The sequence below is a fragment of the Corvus kubaryi genome, unplaced genomic scaffold (genome assembly GCF_017639235.1).
Source record: "Corvus kubaryi isolate FWS band 111438036 unplaced genomic scaffold, C.kubaryi_AGA036_p1.0 37387, whole genome shotgun sequence".
NCBI lineage: Eukaryota > Metazoa > Chordata > Aves > Passeriformes > Corvidae > Corvus > Corvus kubaryi.
The window spans coordinates 151069-168146 of record NW_024581129.1 but is presented as its reverse complement, the minus strand read 5'-3'; the positions used below and the strand labels follow the sequence as shown (position 1 = coordinate 168146).

At 42.2% G+C, this 17078-nt stretch overlaps 1 protein-coding gene across 2 annotated transcripts; it reads left to right on the top strand.

Annotated features, from left to right (window-relative positions):
• Positions 1–2: 2 nt before the first annotated feature.
• Positions 3–13788, top strand: IL4R (interleukin 4 receptor). Of its 2 annotated transcripts, none has more exons than XM_042037836.1 (10): positions 3–91; positions 3090–3203; positions 6647–6788; positions 7657–7808; positions 8871–9025; positions 9606–9762; positions 10539–10638; positions 11224–11293; positions 11432–11508; positions 11609–13788. In XM_042037836.1, exons 2-10 carry the CDS (start codon positions 3134–3136, stop codon positions 13731–13733), a joined length of 3048 nt encoding a protein of 1015 aa, XP_041893770.1. In that variant the 5' UTR covers positions 3–91; positions 3090–3133; the 3' UTR covers positions 13734–13788. The 2 variants fall into 2 exon arrangements, with proteins under 2 accessions (XP_041893770.1, XP_041893771.1); XM_042037837.1 differs by lacking the exon at positions 3–91 and adding an exon at positions 115–311.
• The last annotated feature ends 3290 nt before the right edge of the window (positions 13789–17078 follow it).

Genomic DNA, 17078 nt, shown 5'->3' with positions numbered 1-17078 from the left:
GGAGGGCGTCGGGCCGGCTCCGGAGCGGCGACGTGTACCGGGTTGGGATCCCCCGGGTGCGGAGCCCGGCGCGGGGGCCGGACGAGACAAGGTACGTCCGGCGGCCCCTTCGTCCCGGCGTCAGGACCCGCTCCTTTTCGTTACTTGCGCTTGGCGCGCCGTTTGTGCCGTCTGTGTTTTTCTCCGTGCCGGTTCTGGGAAGGGCGGAAGGTTTGTACTTCCTCCGGAGCTTGGCCGGGCGGAGATCCCGGGGCCCGTCCTGTGCGGCGGCTGTGGCTGGAGCCCGCGAGAAGCGCTTCTCTTTCCTTGAGGTTGTTTAACTCGGGTGCTCCTTTTACAATATTTTAGGCGGCAGTGGTGTAATTCTCCGAAGTGTCGTTCCTGCCGGCCGTGCTGGGCGGTGGGCGCAGCAGCCCCGCCTATCCCGGGCCCTCGTCACGGGGCTCGGGCTGCGCCCCCCGTGTGCCCGGAGGCCCGCAGAACTTCGGACCGGTTCGTGCTGAGCGCCCGGAAAGGGGCTCAACGCGGCTGCAGAGAGAGCGGTTTCTCATCAGAAGGCATTACACTCTGCGCGGGTTTTCTTTCCAAGGTTTGATACAGAATCTGGTGGTGAGCCTTTTGTTTTGCCGTGTACCGCTTGTCTCATTTTATTCAGCGTTTACAGCCAGTGCTTTAAACTAGAGAGTAAGACCAGATGTGCCTCAGTTTTAAAAAGAGCCAGTTTTAAACAGGGAGTGATGCTTCAACTGTACAGTTGCAGCAACGGTGCATTAAGCAGTCTTGTGTAATATCTGACCTCTTGGTTTGGGCAGGAATTACTCTTTGCACATAACAGTTTTGTAGATCATAGCTATTAATGAAATATGACCTTCATTTCCTTAGAAGACCAGACCAAAAGTTAGTACCGTTTTTCTTGAAAGTAAATGAAATCATTTTAATCACATCATATTTTTTTCAAGAAACAGAAAGGTTAAGTGATCAAGGCATGTAGCTTGTACCAGTAATCATGTAGATCTGCTTCTAACCCCTACAGAGATTTCTTTCTTAGTTTTGGGGAAGTCACTTATGTCTTTACAATTTACTTTCCTCAAATATATTGGGATTACTAGGTTTGTTGCAATTTTAGTATTGTCTGTATGTGTTACATAGTTTTTAAAAATTGGTATGTCATTGTCTGGTATAATGAAAAACCTAAGAGGAAACAGGCAGAAGAGCTGTGGATGTTTTAAAATTTTCTCCTTTTGCAGTTTCATTAAAACTCTGGCTTAACTCCATTTTCATCCACATGGGCAGATCCATTCTACTGTGAAAAGATGGTTTTGGTCTGCCATCTGCTCCTTTGGACATGCCTACATGGTTCAGGATTCTCTGCCAAAGTTGTAAGAGTTCTAAGAGTTTCTTGGAACTCCAGTCATGCAGCAGTATTACCTAACAGTGGAGAAGAAATGCTTCCTCTCTTGAGAATTCCAGGAAAAGGGGAAATGAAGGAATTTTTTTATGCTGGAGCAGTTGGCTCTTTTTTTCTGAGCAGCAGCAAAGGCGCTTGTGTTCTTTTAAAAAAATGTATTACTGTCCTTATTCACATTTCATCTATTCCCAGATTTTGAAAAAGTCAGCTCTTGAGTAATCGTTTTCTCAAGCTCTTATGAGAAATTTGTCTTTCAGGTTTGTCCTTCATTACTAGATGAGTAGTAACTGCCCCAGAGGAGGTCACAGAAGAGTCTCCAATCTGATGTTCTATTTTCACTAACAATGTCCTTATCCCTTAACTTCTAAGATGGATATTTTCAGACAGACAGACTCGCCTGTTAGACACGTGAAATGTGGTTCTGCTGCTGTGGTTGGCTTGGGGCAGAGAGTATTGAACTGCCATCCACAAATACCTTTCAGTGGTTTTTTCTACTTCAGAATCTGACCAAGCTTCTGCAGAACACCCAACACAATTCACCTGCTGAAGGAGATCTCCTCTCCTCTCCTCTCCTCTCCTCTCCTCTCCTCTCCTCTCCTCTCCTCGTCACACAGAGAGAATCATGAGGCTTTGAAATAAAAACTAGCGTACTACCTGGGAGCTCTACAGGTGTAAACAGAACATCTGAAGCTTGCAGGCAGCCAGAACACTCTGTCCAGACATGGAGGTTAGAAAATTCCAAAAGCATGGGAGGAAGGGACTAAAGGGTTATGTGTTAACAATGTGCTGCTGAACAAATTTTATCCCTCTTTATAATGAATGCAAAACCAAAAGTATATTAGTTAGCGTGATTTCACCTACAAATTTACCAGAATTTTAAATGTATCACATCCATTTGTAGTGATACGAAAGCTGGTAGCCATATCTTAGGCATTAAGTAGCTACATTGGTAAAAAAATCTTGGGGACGCTTGCTATTTTAAGTCTTTTTAATTTCTTCTTTAATTTCTTAAGAAATTAATTATTTCATCTGTTTTCAATTTACCTAGACAGTTTTGCTATGCTTAGGGACATAAAAGCTGCATTATTTTCCTTCTCCAAAGCTGTGCTGGTTATATCATGATTAGGCATGAGTTTTACAGCTTCTAATTATTTCATGCTTTAATGAACCTGCATTCTGTTGGAGCACTGCTCAGAGTTCTTTGCTAATTTTTTTTTTTTTTTAGGAGGGTGATACTCAGATTGTCAAGGTATTGGTGATAGGACTTGGGGAAAACATTTTAGTCAATAGATCAGACACTTCATTCTTAAATTCTTTTAGTTATCTGAGTGGAATCATAGGGCTTTGGTGACAATGTCATTGATTTTGGTCTAGTGCTTACCCTTTTAATCGCCCACATACTAGCAACTTTCCTTTTCTAGTAGCTCAAGAGAGTAGGTCCACTGCCAATGTCAGTTCCATATCCTCTGTAATTTAAATTTTGCAGAAAAGTCTTCTAGATCATTTGTATTCTTATTCTTCTACGTGTCTCATTGTTCCATGAGCTAATTTTAGGGGACAGAGGTGGGAAGCAGGTACAGCAGGGGATCTGAATTCTGACATCTAGCAGAGTGGTAGGAAAAACTACACTTTTACCTTAACTGAGACAGGGATGTAAGCTTATTATGTTTTCTGTTGGCAGAATTGCAGCACAGTTTTTCCTACTGAACCTGACCAGTGTCAATAATGGCAAGACTCCCAAGTGCTGCACCATATACCCTGTGGATCCTTTTCTTTTCATATACAACAAATGAAGGTATGTTCGTCAATATTTTAAATTATTATACTGAAGTTTTTATTGACAGCATTTTTCCACAACCACTAGGTAACGCTGTTACCACTAATTAACTAATTAACTGCTATAAAATTTGTAACTTCAAATGTCAGAAATATCCCTGTAGTAGAAAAAATTCTTAGATTTTTTTTTCTTTATATTGACCTTTTCTATGTGGGTAAGAAAAATTAGAAATTTACAGAAAGGAGAAACAGGTTTGGAAAGCCATCTCCTCCTTCCCCACTATCTGATCTGCACTGGACACCTCACTGTGAACAAGGTCTCAGCGTAGCCCAGGCAGCTCTGCAGGAAGCTTCAGTGTCCCCTGGCTGCTGTGCCTTGTTGGTGGGACCACGAGGGAGCTGTGCTCCCAGAACTGTGCCTGCAGGGCTGCTGTCAGTTTGTGCCCTCCAGAGTCTGCAGAGTGACTGAGCTGGAAAACACAGTTGCCTGGATTAGAAGAGATTTGGCAGCTGTGTCTGTGGGACATTGCAGCTCTGACGGGCACCTGGAACAGACAAGGGACAGGATCTCCAGCGTGTCCCTTGCTGCCGTGCTGGCAGCCTGCAGATGCGTCCGAGTGCTGCTGCTTCCTTAAGGGTTATTTCATGAGGCTTAGTTGGCAGAAGCTGAATATAAACATGGGTTGTTTTCCTTGCATCTTTTTGATGTTTGATTATAAATACAAATGAGATATATATACTAATGGTTTTAAATAATGCGTTTTTATTTTCTGCAAAATGAATCTCACACTTTGCTTTCTGTATTTTTTTAACTAGTTCTACAGTGGTCTATGGTTTCTTATATCTCATTTTGTTTTGTTATATGAAGCAAACCAAAACAGTTAAAAGACAATTTAAAATACCCTGTCTCTAAAAAAAGAAGGTTTAATAGCTACTGTCTTACATACTATGAAATAGTGCAATTTGAATTCATGAGAAGGATCAAGGTTTGCAAGAGCACATTGGCGGGGTTGTCTGATCTAGGTAATCCCACCATTTGATTTCCCTAAATGATCTTTATCTAAGTTTAATTTTATAGTGTTTACTTTGGGTTAGAGTTAGTTAAGCTAGTTAACTGCACATTTTAAGTTTCTTCCTCATCGTGTACTCTTTGAGGATTAAAAAAGAAATTCAATATTTCAGTTCCCTTTTTTAAATACACAAACTCAAAACAAACCCTGTACCGTATATGGTTTCAAAAGGAAACTCTCAAATATCTGAGCTTTTTAAAAAAAATATGGTGTACCAGAGCTGGAAAAGCAAAAAGGTGACAGGAAAAGAGCAGAGAATATAATTCAGAGTTCTGAAAAGACATGAGGGCACTGAATGGCAAGATAAAGTAAAACTGTTAGTCATCATGGCTTAACACAGCAGGAGGAGCTTCATTTAATTGGAGTATTCTTGAAAGTGTAAGATGATTAACACATTGAAAAATAATGTCATTCATCTTTAAGGGCCTTAAATTGATAGTACTTCTGTTAAAAGTACATTTTAAAGTGAATAAAGGAAACTAGCAATAAAATTACAAATGGCAACCAAATATAAACAACATCACCAGGATAATGATTATTGTAAAATAAAAAGGAGTGTGACTGTTAAAGTGTTGCAGAAGTTTGACTTGCTGCTTTTTGGATGAGTTTTAAAGAATTGGGTCAGAAAAAAAAGGAACCTAACATGCTACTGCCATCCAGGAAGGACATAATAGCAATAGTTCTTACCTACATGATAAATATGTAGCTTTATTAACTAAACCAAAACATTTTCTAAGTATTTGAACACTAATGAAACCATGAATTGCAATCAGTTCTAGATTTATAAGTAGTCAATCTATCAGACAACTTAGAATCCAAATTTTATAGATCCCATTGTGCTATATATCATGTCCACTAAAAGGTATCTGACCATCACATTTTACACTTGCAGATCCTGTACTGTAGCAGAGTATGCAGAAGTTGGATCATAATAAATAACACAAGTGGACTACAGAAAAACAGAAATGTAGGGAAGATAAAATGAAATTAGGTACTTTCAGAAAAAAGCTTGGAAGGAATAATCTGAAATTTAGGTACCCGTTGGAAGGAATAAGCCTGTGAAGCAGAAGTGGCTGAAGGACAGCAACCTTGCAGGATGTGAATTGTTGGCAACTGAGTCTTGAATTTGCAATGTAAATGACCAGCATAGAAAGTTGGTAATGCACTGGGCCACGTACACAAAATTTGGTCTTGTGTAATTGCCACAGAAAACCTTCTAGCAGAATCCTTTTGGAAATTCTCAGAAAATCTTAATTAATAGGATTCAAAAAACCAGTCAAAGCTATTTTAAATTTTTTACAGGAAATTGACATGTAAAGCAGAAAAGGATTTATATTTGTACAGCTTGTGCAAGAAAAGGGGGATACTGTTATTATTTACCTGTGAAAGAGAAGTCAAACATCAGAAAAGGGAAATAATTGTCTTGGATGATAAAAGTATTAGCGATTTCTGACTGCTTTGCTGAGAAATTATCACATTCCAGGGTCCAGTACCATGGTTGGCATACTGTTAGTCCAAATAAAAGCATGACCTTACTGTCACCTAGCTTCTCCTCTTCTGTTCTGTGTATCACTCATGTGGAGCACATTGAAATAAAGGAAAGCGAGGCTGGAAGGGGTACTGGGGATTGCGTATTCCATTTCCGCTTCCAGTTATAACAAACAGTGTGTTCTATTTTTTGCTTAAATACTGCCAGTGAAAATAGTTATAAATTTGGTGTGCAAAGACTTTGGGCTTTCATATACCTGCTCAGTGCCTGGCTCTGTGTGACTCTTAATTTCTCCTGGGTCTTGAATGCTCTCATAACAATGACAAGTAGAAGACAGAACGGGAAGTAGTGAGTGAGATGAAGTAAAGCTATATACTAGAAGAAAGACTGTGGCAGGACGATCTTCTAAGCACTGGGAAGCTGCTCTGGGGAGGCAGAAGTTGTGCGTTTGGGAAGCTTAGAACCATTGTAGGTAAAGCATGAGTCATGACTGTAAGCAGTGATCCTGCTCTGACTGTTAATTATCTGCATTTTGGGTTTTGAACCTTTTGTACTTAATAGGTGGGATTATGCTGTTTTGTAATTTAATGTTTATGTGTTTTAAATAGGGCTATTGGAATCGGATTTTCTGGTTTTGGAAGTCTGTGTTGGCTGAGATGTGCCTTTCTATCTCAATATTACTACTGCAGACTCTTCCTCTCCAGGATAGTAGAGATTGTCTCCAGAAAGGTGGAGACAGTCTGAGTGCCACTCTTTACATTTGCCCAGACACAAAAAATAACAATGTTTTTACTTAATCTGTAGGGGTGTGGCAACTCTGTTCAGATGGAAAAATTGATGTGTCTGTGTAGTCCAATGGTCTTCTGATTCTCTTGCTTCTCATTGTATGCTGCTTTTCTCTAGTTATGACTGCAGGACACATACAAGAATTTGCATGCTTCACTGACTTTGACAAAGAGCTGGTTTGTCACTGGAAGGTGCCTGCACAAACTAATTGCTCCAAAGAATTCCTGCTCTACTACAGCAAGGAAACTTCTTCTGTGTCGTAAGTGTTTAATAAGATGTTACACTGCCATTGTTAGGCTTCATATATCCTGTAGCCACTATTGGCTTTAATTCCCTCCCTCTACTGTGGGTGTCTGGGACAAAATGTAGTTCAGATTATTCCTCTTAAAGTAAAATGGATTCTTTTCCTTTTTAGTAAAATGGGTTTCTGCAATTAACAGCACTCCCTGTTCGGTGGTCTACTCTTCTGTAGAACTTTATGCACTCTTAGTACAGAGGAGGGATCAAGTCCTACTGGTAGGAGTGGTAGGGCTCTTAGAAGTTTACAAAACCTTAATTCATGCAAAATGTTACCTTCTTCGTGAGAAATCTTACGTGATTCACCAGTCTGTAGCCTGTGTGAAAGATACTCTCTGCTGGAGTGCAGGTAATTGTCTCTGCATACAGTCTAACTCCTTGTTCAGGCACAGACTGTTGTCCTTGTTCTGAGCAGGGCCAGTCATCATCTCTTACAAAAGAAGATGCATCTGGGTTCTCCTGTTCCTCTCTGTAGGATTTCACCACACTGACATTCAAATAACCTTGCTCATACACTGCAATAAGCCTGTTCCTGTACTAACAAGCTGTTAGTATGTTCCTTTAGAGGCTGAAGTGTGACAAAGGGTCGTATTTGGGATCAATCCTTAGCCTTTCTGTCAAGTTTTTCATTTGTGCGATACAGATATCCAGGGGATGTCTAGGGAGGGTGGGTTGTTTGGGGATCTCAGTTTTGCCTTGGAAACATTTCTGGGAACTGACTTGTCTCAGCTTTGATTAGTTCTGCATGTTGGGAAACTTGATTTCACCTTTTCAAGGAATAGTGTGTCACATTCTCTTAAACATCCCATAATTTTGTGCCTGTTTTTCAGAAACATGTGTGTTCCTGAGAATGAAAAAGACAGTTTAAGGTGCACTTGCACAATATATCCAGATTATTTTGTATCAGGCCTCACATATATTCTAGCCCTACAATTCAATGGGACTGATATGTGGAATTACAATGTTACACCAGCCCTTGTTGGTAAGAACTTGTTTACTTTGTCACTGGCGCATCTGGTTCCAGGCTTTGCAATCTTAGCTAACTTCTCATTCATGTCGCCAGAACAGTTTTTGCTTATCAGAGGTGGAAAGTGTCATGGTAGCTTAAATGCAAAATCAATTTGTTTTAGCAACCTTATTCTGGATTAGATTCTTAAGGAATGAATATAATGGGGAAAGCAGAGAGTGATTCTTCCTCTAGCTGTTCCCTCTCAGCTGCAAGCAAACTCAGCAGGAGTTTGGGAGTTTAGATTATCTTTAGTGCATTTTATTTGTGGTTTACAGGATGAAGAGGAATTATGCTGCTTTCAGTTTCTAGAAAGAAACTAGGCTATCCCTGCTGGAATTCCTCCCATTCCTGTCTCTGTCGTACTCCGATTTTTCATGCTAGTTGAATCATGCTACATGAGCAGAAGGTTTTTTACAGTAATTGCTGTTGGATTTTAGCAGCCAGTGATAAAAAGTTAAAGAGACTGCTCCTAAACAGGACAGTGTAGACACAGTTCATGTCTCTGCCTAGGCCCCCAGTTTGGTCAGAACAGTATGCTTGTTGGTTACGCCTGTCACATTTTGAACACTTAGAGAAACCATTTTAATACCTTAGGCAGGCTGAGGAGCTGGTTCTCTTCAGAATACTTGATTGATGCTGCTACTTATCTGCCAAATAAGCAGAAGTTCACATTGATTTCCAAGAGACAGGGAGCCAGGACAGCTTGCCTGTGACATTGGAGCTCTGTGCCCCCCCTGCCACACAGCTGCTACTGTCAGGGCGTAGGTTGTTCCCGTTTCTCCAGGGTGAAAGCTGCATCCAGTGCACCAAAAGGCCATGCCTTCAGTTTGTTCAGCCAGCTTGAAGAATCAGTGCTTGTTAATGAATACCCTGAAGTTGCTCTGGTTTGGCTTCTCTATCCTTGTGCTACAGCATAGTGAAAAGGGCTAAGTGCATAGACTACGATGATATTCTGGTCTCTGGTGAATACTTCTCTCTCTGCTTCTCTCTATCAGTACTCTCCCATTACCCTGTTCTGTATTTTTTAACATACAGTTAAGCCGAGGGCCCCCAAAAATCTTGCCATTGAGAAAGCTGAAAATGGTAACTTCAATCTGAGTTGGGAGGAGAGCTACTCTCCTCCATCCTTGCTCTCTGGACAGCCAGTCATCTGTGAAGTGAAATACTGGAGGAAGCAGCACCCAACAGAGGTAAGAGACACCCAGTCTCTTCATTTTCTGTCTCCAGAGCTTTCAAGTTTAAAAAGTCCTCTAAAAAGTCACTTCATGAATACTAGTATAAGGGCCAGCAGGAGCAAGTCCCACAGTGTTCCTGATTACACATTTGCCACAGTTCACTTTGCCCCCAGGATGGTTCAGCTGGATGTCAGAGGATTGAGACTCTTCTGACTGCCACCCCAAAATAGTCTGCTGCTTGCAGTAGACAGGGCAGAGATTGAAAATACAATGCTTCTGTTGCCTGAACTTCATTTGATCCTTAGACATCAGGAAGCTGGATGTTGGTGGCTTTGTGGGGGAGGTGAGGCACTTCAAACACTCTTCTGAATAATCCAGCATTTCTGGGCTGGGCCTCTTCTGGTAGAGGAACGTGCATGGGGGCATGTAACAAATACCACCCGCTGATGACATGAACTGCAATATCATACACAGTCATTCATTTGTTCATTTGTGAAAGGTCACTGAAACACACAACACTATTGGTATTTAGTTGCTGTCACTAACCCTTCACCTTATAAAGAAATCAAAATCAACTTTCTCACTTTCTTTTCAGATTTCTGTAAAAGCAATTAACTACCAGACAAAAAGCTTTGAGATTACTGCAAGGTCCTTGAAGAGAGGCTTTGATTACGTTGCAAGTCTCAGGTGTAACTACACAGACTACCCAGCCTACTGGAGTGAATGGAGTGAAGAAGTTGAATTTCACTGTGGTAATAGTGTCAGAAATAGCAGCTCGGTAAAAGAATGGTATAGTCTTTCATACTCTGCTGCTCTCTTGGAGGAGAGCTATGGACTCATCATCTTTATCATTTTGAATGTAATGTGAATACATCTGTAAAGGCTTCCAAAGACACTAAACATAGATAGGCAACTCCTTTGGAAACTAAGGAAGAGAAGACCAAGGGAGGTTGGATTGCTTAGCCTTGTGAAAAAAAGGCTGAAAGGGATGTGTTTATTCTGTCTAAATATTTCATGAAGTAGACAACAGGGAAGTAGAAGAGATATTTGAGCTAAACAGCAACATTGATGTGAGAGGAAGTGGGTATAAATGAACAATATATATATATATAGGCTGCAAATTAAGCAGTATTTTAACCATTGGAGGTCTGAGGGTTTATAAAAACCCCTGAAGAGCAACAGAGAGAACAAGAAACAGAGCTGCACTACAGTGACAATGATAATTTTAGGCACTGTGTGATAGGCTTTGTCCCTAAGAGCTGACAGTGGCCTCGCAGTACACATTGGCTCTCCCAGCTCCTGACATGCCCAGTAGCTGACCACAGTACCTGCGCCAGGCGGTCTCTGACACACCACACACCATCGCTACTGGCAGCTGTGGGGGTGTGTTGTTTATGTGCTGGAGGCTTTATTTTACATCCTCTAAGAGAGCATTTTTTTAAGCTGCAGCGGAGCAGCAATGAATTTGGTATTGCCAGTGCTTGCATTTAGATGCACATTCACATGTAAATATTTGCTTGTTTAACAGATTACCAGGTGAAGGCTGAAGACATTCTGCAGATGGCTGTGCCCACATCCTGCATACTGATCATGGCAGGATCCATCATTTGTTACTTCTGTTTTACCAAGTAGGTATCCTGCTTCTTACAGAGTTTATAGAGTAACAGTTTATACGGATATCAGTATTGCTATCGATTAGCCGGAATGTCTGGTAGCACAGAAATCTAATATTTTGTGTTTTCTCAGCACCTTTATCTAGCTGTCTGTGAGCAGAGATTTTATAAACACAAGTCAGTTGCACTCTGTCATTTTGTGAATAGTCTTTATTAATCTTACTAGAATAGGCTTGTTATTGTAGGGGGTTGTCAGTTTTGGACCCTGGTCTTTGCTGGAGTTCAAGTAATGATGGCTAAATATCTTTATTTCTTTTAAATTTTTTAAAATGGTAATGTGAAAGTGAGATCCTGTCTGTTTCACACATCATTTTAAATATGATTAGAAGAACAGGTGACTGTCATTGTGCAGAGCAGTCATATACCAAACGTATAAACATCTTTGTACTGGTTTAATGAAAAGCAGGAGATGCACAAAATGAGCACTTTTTGTTGCTGCAATACAGATGCCTAAGAGGGAAAGGAGAACAGAAGAGGGAAATGTACACTGATTAAGCCCAAGTGCAGTCAAAACAAATAATTTTCATTCTTCTCTTGCAGAGTGAAGAAAGAATGGTGGGATCAAATCCCAAATCCAGCAAAGAGCCATTTGGTTGTAAAAAATGTCAAGGTAATTAAAAAGCTTTGCAAAAAATACTTTTTCCTGATCATCAGAAGTAGAATATGTAATAAATTCTATTGTCTGTCTAGTGCAAAGGATTCTAAATACAATTCATATGAGTCCTAAATCTCATTGTATCTTTATTAGTTTTCAGTTATGTGCTACTTTGATGAAATCAAGTTTCCTTTCCATGACTTAAAGCAGAGTCATATGGATCAACAAATGTAAGTAAGATTAAAAAAAAAATCCTTCTGCTTTACAGCATAAAGTTGTTTCCCGTAACATAAACATTAACTGTCCTTTCCTTTTGACTTCCAAAAACAGAAGTTGCAAGAACTGTCTGGCTCAAAGTTTTTCAAGCCAAAACTTCAAGGGAAAAGATAACATCAGAAATGTTGAGAAATCTTGCAGTTGCCACAGCAGGTCTGGAGAGTGGTTGCCAAAAGGCAGCAGTGCAGTTTTAACCCCTGATACAATACCAGTTGAAGAGTCTATAGAAATCTGTGTATGTTTAACAGACAGTGAAACTGAGAGCCAAGAAGAAACTGGCACCCAGATCACCATGTTTGAGCCTTGTGAGAGCAGCATCGGTGCTTTCAGAGAGCAGCCTGAACACAATGAGTTACTAGCTAATATGTTTGATGCACTCCTGGCAGATGAAAATAACATGCAAGACAATAAAGGCCCAAACATCCCCACAGCTGGGAGGGAAACCTTAGAGAACGTTGGGTCAGAAAATCTATCACAGCGAAATCCAAAGGAAAGTGCAGCTCAGGGTCAGCAACCATGTGATATTTCTCATACAGCTCCCCTTTTCACCAAAGCCTCTCAAGATGACTACAATTGTAGTACAGCCAGCAAAGAGTCAGAACTTTCAGAAGAATCCTTTGAATCTGGCTATCGGAGCTCCAGCATAAATTCTGCTACTCTGGATGCAAGAGATCTTCAACAAATGGTTCATCAAAGCCTTTTTCTATGTAGTTCTGAAAGTGAGCTTGACTCTTGCGTCCTGATCCAGGAATCTACAAATAAATCCTTGTTTGGGACCAAAACAGACAGAATAAACAGCCCTGCAGACAAGAGTTTTGGTACCCTTGTGTCTGCCTCCATGGAGTTGTGTGGTTCTGCCTACAAGAGCTGTGACACCCTTTTGCCTCCCTCCCTGGAGCCCTGTGGCTCTGCCTACAGGAGCTTTAATATGCTTGTGTCTGCATGCAAGGAACCAAGCAGCTCTGCATACAAGAGCTTCAATGCCCTCGTGTCTCAGTCGATGGCTAACAGCAGCCTGACTCCGTGCTTTGAAAGCGTGCGTCCCTCACTGCCTTTGAGACAGTTGTCAGAGACGCTGGAACGCAGCTGCAGAGATCAAAGTGCTCAGCCTGCTAGCAATCAGACATGTTATAGCAACTACAGATCTCCTAGCACTGAGCTTGATTTTCCAAACGCCTGTTCAGAACATACTGATTTTCTGTCTTCCTCCACACATGCAAATGAAGGTGCTTCAGCTTTTCTATCAGAGGAAGAAATACATAAGCAAGTGATATATAAAAATGGTCAAAAGAAAGCCAATATAATTTCTTGCCCTATTGCACCTTGGCCATCTGGTTATCGGCCTTTTGGTAGTGCAGGTAAATGTAATGGTCTAGACTGTGACAGTAACAATGAGGTTATCTCTACATCACCAAATGAATCCTTCATTAGTCTGTGCAACAACCTGAGTGTAGCACCTCCAGATACTGCAATCTATGAACCTGACCCAAGGATAAAGGACTGTGTGTCTTTGACTGTTCAGGGTTCTGACTGCAGCATTTTCCCAGGTTTAGCATCTAGTGAGAATGACACACAGACTAGTGATGGGAGCCCTTGGATCAACAGCGCTAATGAGCTGTCTGGTGATAGCAATGATGAAAATACCGGAAGAGATGAACAGCTGTTGCATTTGTTAGAGATGAAATGTCAAGATTTAAACAGCAGAGGAAGAGCTGCAAAGGGGACAGAATGGAAAAGCTTTAACCCTACTGGTAAACTAATGCAAGACGGTGGTGATAACAGACTAAATACTGGCTTCCACTGCCACTCACACAACCACTTGAGGGAACTTGGAGATGCAGGGGGAAGTGAAGAGGTGCTGAAGCATGCAGAAGGGGGAAGTTGTGGCTCAGCAGCTAGCTTACCAGCATCACTGGACAGTATTGGGCTAAACTTAGACAGAAAAACTGCAGAGCCCCTGGAGCTCCATGTCTCAGACAAGGCATTGCCTTGTCATCTTGTGAGTAACTCCTATCCTTCTGATTCTCACACCACTCACAGTGAGGACTCCAGACTGGCACTTGCAATTAAAAAAAGACCAATAGAACTGTTAAGGGAAAACAGCAGGAAGAATGAGAAAAAAATGAAACTTGTGCAAACCCTTGCCCAAGAGGACAACTGCTATATGGAGGTAGCCTAGCCACATTTGTCTAGACTGAACTAGTCTTTGGAAATAAACTGTATGGCAAGTTGAATTGTTGCTTGTTATTTCAATCTTGACTGAAGTGAGGGCTGCTATAGGTCACCTATGATTCAGGGGGTTGTAGCACCCATGCCTGCCTGGGACTGGCAGCTGGGACATGATGCAGACCCCTGGGGACCGTTGGGGTTAGCACCCAGCAATGACAGCCAGAGCTCTACAGGGACGAAGTCAGAGCTGGTGTCTCCAGCTGTGAACAATCTCTAAAAGGGAGCAGCAGCTGCAGGAAGCAAGAGTTCTTAGTACAGCTCCTGTGGTTATCGCCCTGGCTGTGTGTTGCTTGGGAAGCACACAAAGGCGATGTAGAACATGCTGGCACACCTGAAAGTGGGACATAGGTGCAGGTCCAAAGGGGAGGTGACTGGCTTACCACACAGCTTCCATAATTTACTTCTTTTGGGGTGGGGGATGTTGTCCTGTGTGCTTAGCCCTTGCACGGGGTGTATGTTTCTATAGCTGCTAAATCAAGACCTGAAATAAAGATTACCATCATTTGCACTTACACAGTGCTATTATTGGTGATTAGTTTCTTATCTCGTAGAAACAAGTAGAGCTTGTTCCGCAGCTGTAAAAGGAATCACACATTTCTAAGCAGTGTTTCTTCCCAGAAAAATTATCCACGTGTGATCTGACACTTACCTTTGTGGAATTTTTTTTTTGGCTTCTTGTTCATGTCCAGTGAGAATGGAATGTAGCCTGCACCTTAAAGGCCGTATATACTTGTTGGATAATTATTCAAGAAGTTTTACTGACAACTTCTCTACAGCATAATTATATATTTTGGTGTGGTAAATTCCACCCTCGTATGTTGGCAGTGGCATAAAACAGTTAAGAACCATTAAGTAATGGGGGTTTTCTATTGAAATGTATACATTTATTCTCCTTTAGAAAACTCTGTTTGTATTGCCATTCATAGGGAAGGAAACCATAGTGCTAAGCACAGCAACTGGTACCGCACATCTCTCTTCCAAGTTGCCAAGATACTAGAGGTATCCGTGTAGGGACACCAGTGGTGCTTCCTTTCCCTTCTACTCCTGTGCTCTCTCTCTTGCGCTCTTTGTGAAATCCTCCATGAAGGCTTGTGCTTGGCTGGAGAGGTCTGCTCAGGCCACAGCTGGAAAACTTTGCTGCAGCACTTGCTTCTCTGCTGAGCCCCAGCTCCATTCTGTCTTTCCCTGGCTTTTTTCTTCCACATAGCTATGCCCTCCAGTCTGCACATTTCCATAAGATGGCTTTCTGTGTGGGGTTATTCTTCCCTTTCTCTCCCTTTAGTGTTTCTCTGGTGAAGTGGAACCTAAGTCTCAGAGAAGGGGGATCCCTGTTCCTCTGTCTTTGTATAACTCAGAACTGGAGACAGACAGCAGGGCTGATGGGGGCAACTGTCTGGCTCACCCTCTCCCTGCAACAGGCATAGTGCCTGGCTGTAGTGCGACCTGAGTTCCATTTTCCATCCTCTATCCCTGCCACTTTTTCCTTCCATAGCTATTACCAGGCTATGAGACCCAGGTGGGTTTCAAATGACAGGTTTCTGGCCCAAGCTGGTGATGTGCCCCTTGGGCAGTGAGTGGTAGTTGTGACTTCGAGCTGGCAGTGAGGGGTCTGGACTGAGGTCACCACCTGGAGATCAGCCTGTGCCTGCGTGCTCATACAGAGGGAGGCAGCTTGCCCTCCCAAGAGAGGAGCTTTGGTACCCTCCAGGCATGTCCTTTTTGCTAGTGGAGGGCTCCTGCCAGGACAGAGAATTACTGATCACAGTAAGTGTATTTTCAGTCGTTTTCAGTTTGTTTTGAAAGATTGCCGTGCAAGTGAAGGCTTGTGTCAAGTTTTAGCCTAGTTATAGTGCCATTTATTACTTGCTCACAATCACTCCACCTCCACATCTCTCTCACCTGGCTGTCTACCAAATACTAGCAGTGTGACTTAACATGAGTGAAATAGGTTCCTGAGAAAAAACGCTGTTGTATTCACAGTTCAGGAGAAACTAGTTCAGATACACTCTTTTTTCGTTGCAGAAATGCCACAGGCTTGGCTTGTTTTCATTTCTCTTCTGAACAGAGTTGGCTCCTTGGAAATATGCACCTGTAAGGATCAGCTGTTGGCAAATTCCCATCAGTCATAAGGTTTGTCATTGCCTGTAGAAAACTAACAATAACCACACAACAAGGGTGATGGAGCAGGAGCTTGAGGATGTGGAGCCAGGTTCTTGGGGGCAGGGTCAAGTTAATTTCGAGTGAAGGAGGGGTCAGCTTTTTAAATAACTTGCCTCTGCATCTTGCTTTGTGACCCTCCATTGTTGCGACAGGGTGCAAGGATGTCCAAGTGTTCACCCACCACAAGCTACAAACTTTGTATCAGAAAACCAGTTCTTTTAAGTGTTGAAGTGATAGGGGCAAAGGAACAAAGGGTTAGAGAACTAAATGAGGGGGTTGTAACTCCCAAAACCCTGCTCCCTAAGGTTTACCTCTGACCGTGGAATTATGTGACAAAACTCCTTAATGAAGAGAGGCTGAAGGAACAGTTTGTTTTTTCCTAAACATGTCTTTTCTGTAGAAAACCTCTTGGGGAGCATGATTCATGCAGTTTGTGTTCTAGCCTTGACAGAAGTGCTTCCAAAGTGTGTTATTTTGTATGCAGTTGCTCTTACAAAAAATAGCTAATTTTAATTAATTGTTGGGAGGACTCTGCCTGTCCAATGCCCAGGCATGTGTGCCCATGCGTGCACACAAACGCACAGATCATTTCCCACCTCTGCAGATTGCTGAGTACAAGGTCTGCCCCAGGCTCCCACGTGATGATGTATCATGATCTCGCATTACCCGGAATTTTAGGTTTTTTCACCACGCTTCTGTGACTGAGACCTTGCAGTCACGGCCACAGCCCTCAAGACCTCTCCTACTGCACCACAGTCACAAAGTCAGAAGCCAAGCAACACTTCAGCAGGAACTTTCTGGTAAAAAGAGCAGGGACTCTGAATTGGTCTGGTTTTCAGCTGCAGGACTGTTGTCTCTCTAAGCAGATTGCTCCAAAGCAAAAGAAGAACACAGAAGTGAGGAAGAGGGCACTTCCAGATACCCCATTAACACAACCAAAGATAAGCTTAATGAATTGCTATACCCCGGCCTGTTTTCCCAGAGTGCCTAACAATAGCTGTCAGCAGCACAGCTGGATTGCTAAATCCTGAGTGTTTTCACTGCTGCTGACAAGCTTGTTGAGAGGAACTTTACATCTCTGCTGAACTCTGGCCAAAGGTGCTTTGCTCTGTTTTTCTGTTTTGCTGTCCTGCTT

Bases quoted from the DNA above. Each gene is read 5' to 3' on its own strand.
- IL4R (XM_042037836.1), top strand. From the start codon at position 3,134: ATGGCAAGACTCCCAAGTGCTGCACCATATACCCTGTGGATCCTTTTC. The intron at 11,294-11,431 runs GTAATTAAAAAG...TATCTTTATTAG, and splicing joins TGGTTGTAAAAAATGTCAAG to TTTTCAGTTATGTGCTACTT. The intron at 11,509-11,608 runs GTAAGTAAGATT...TTCCAAAAACAG, and splicing joins AGTCATATGGATCAACAAAT to AAGTTGCAAGAACTGTCTGG.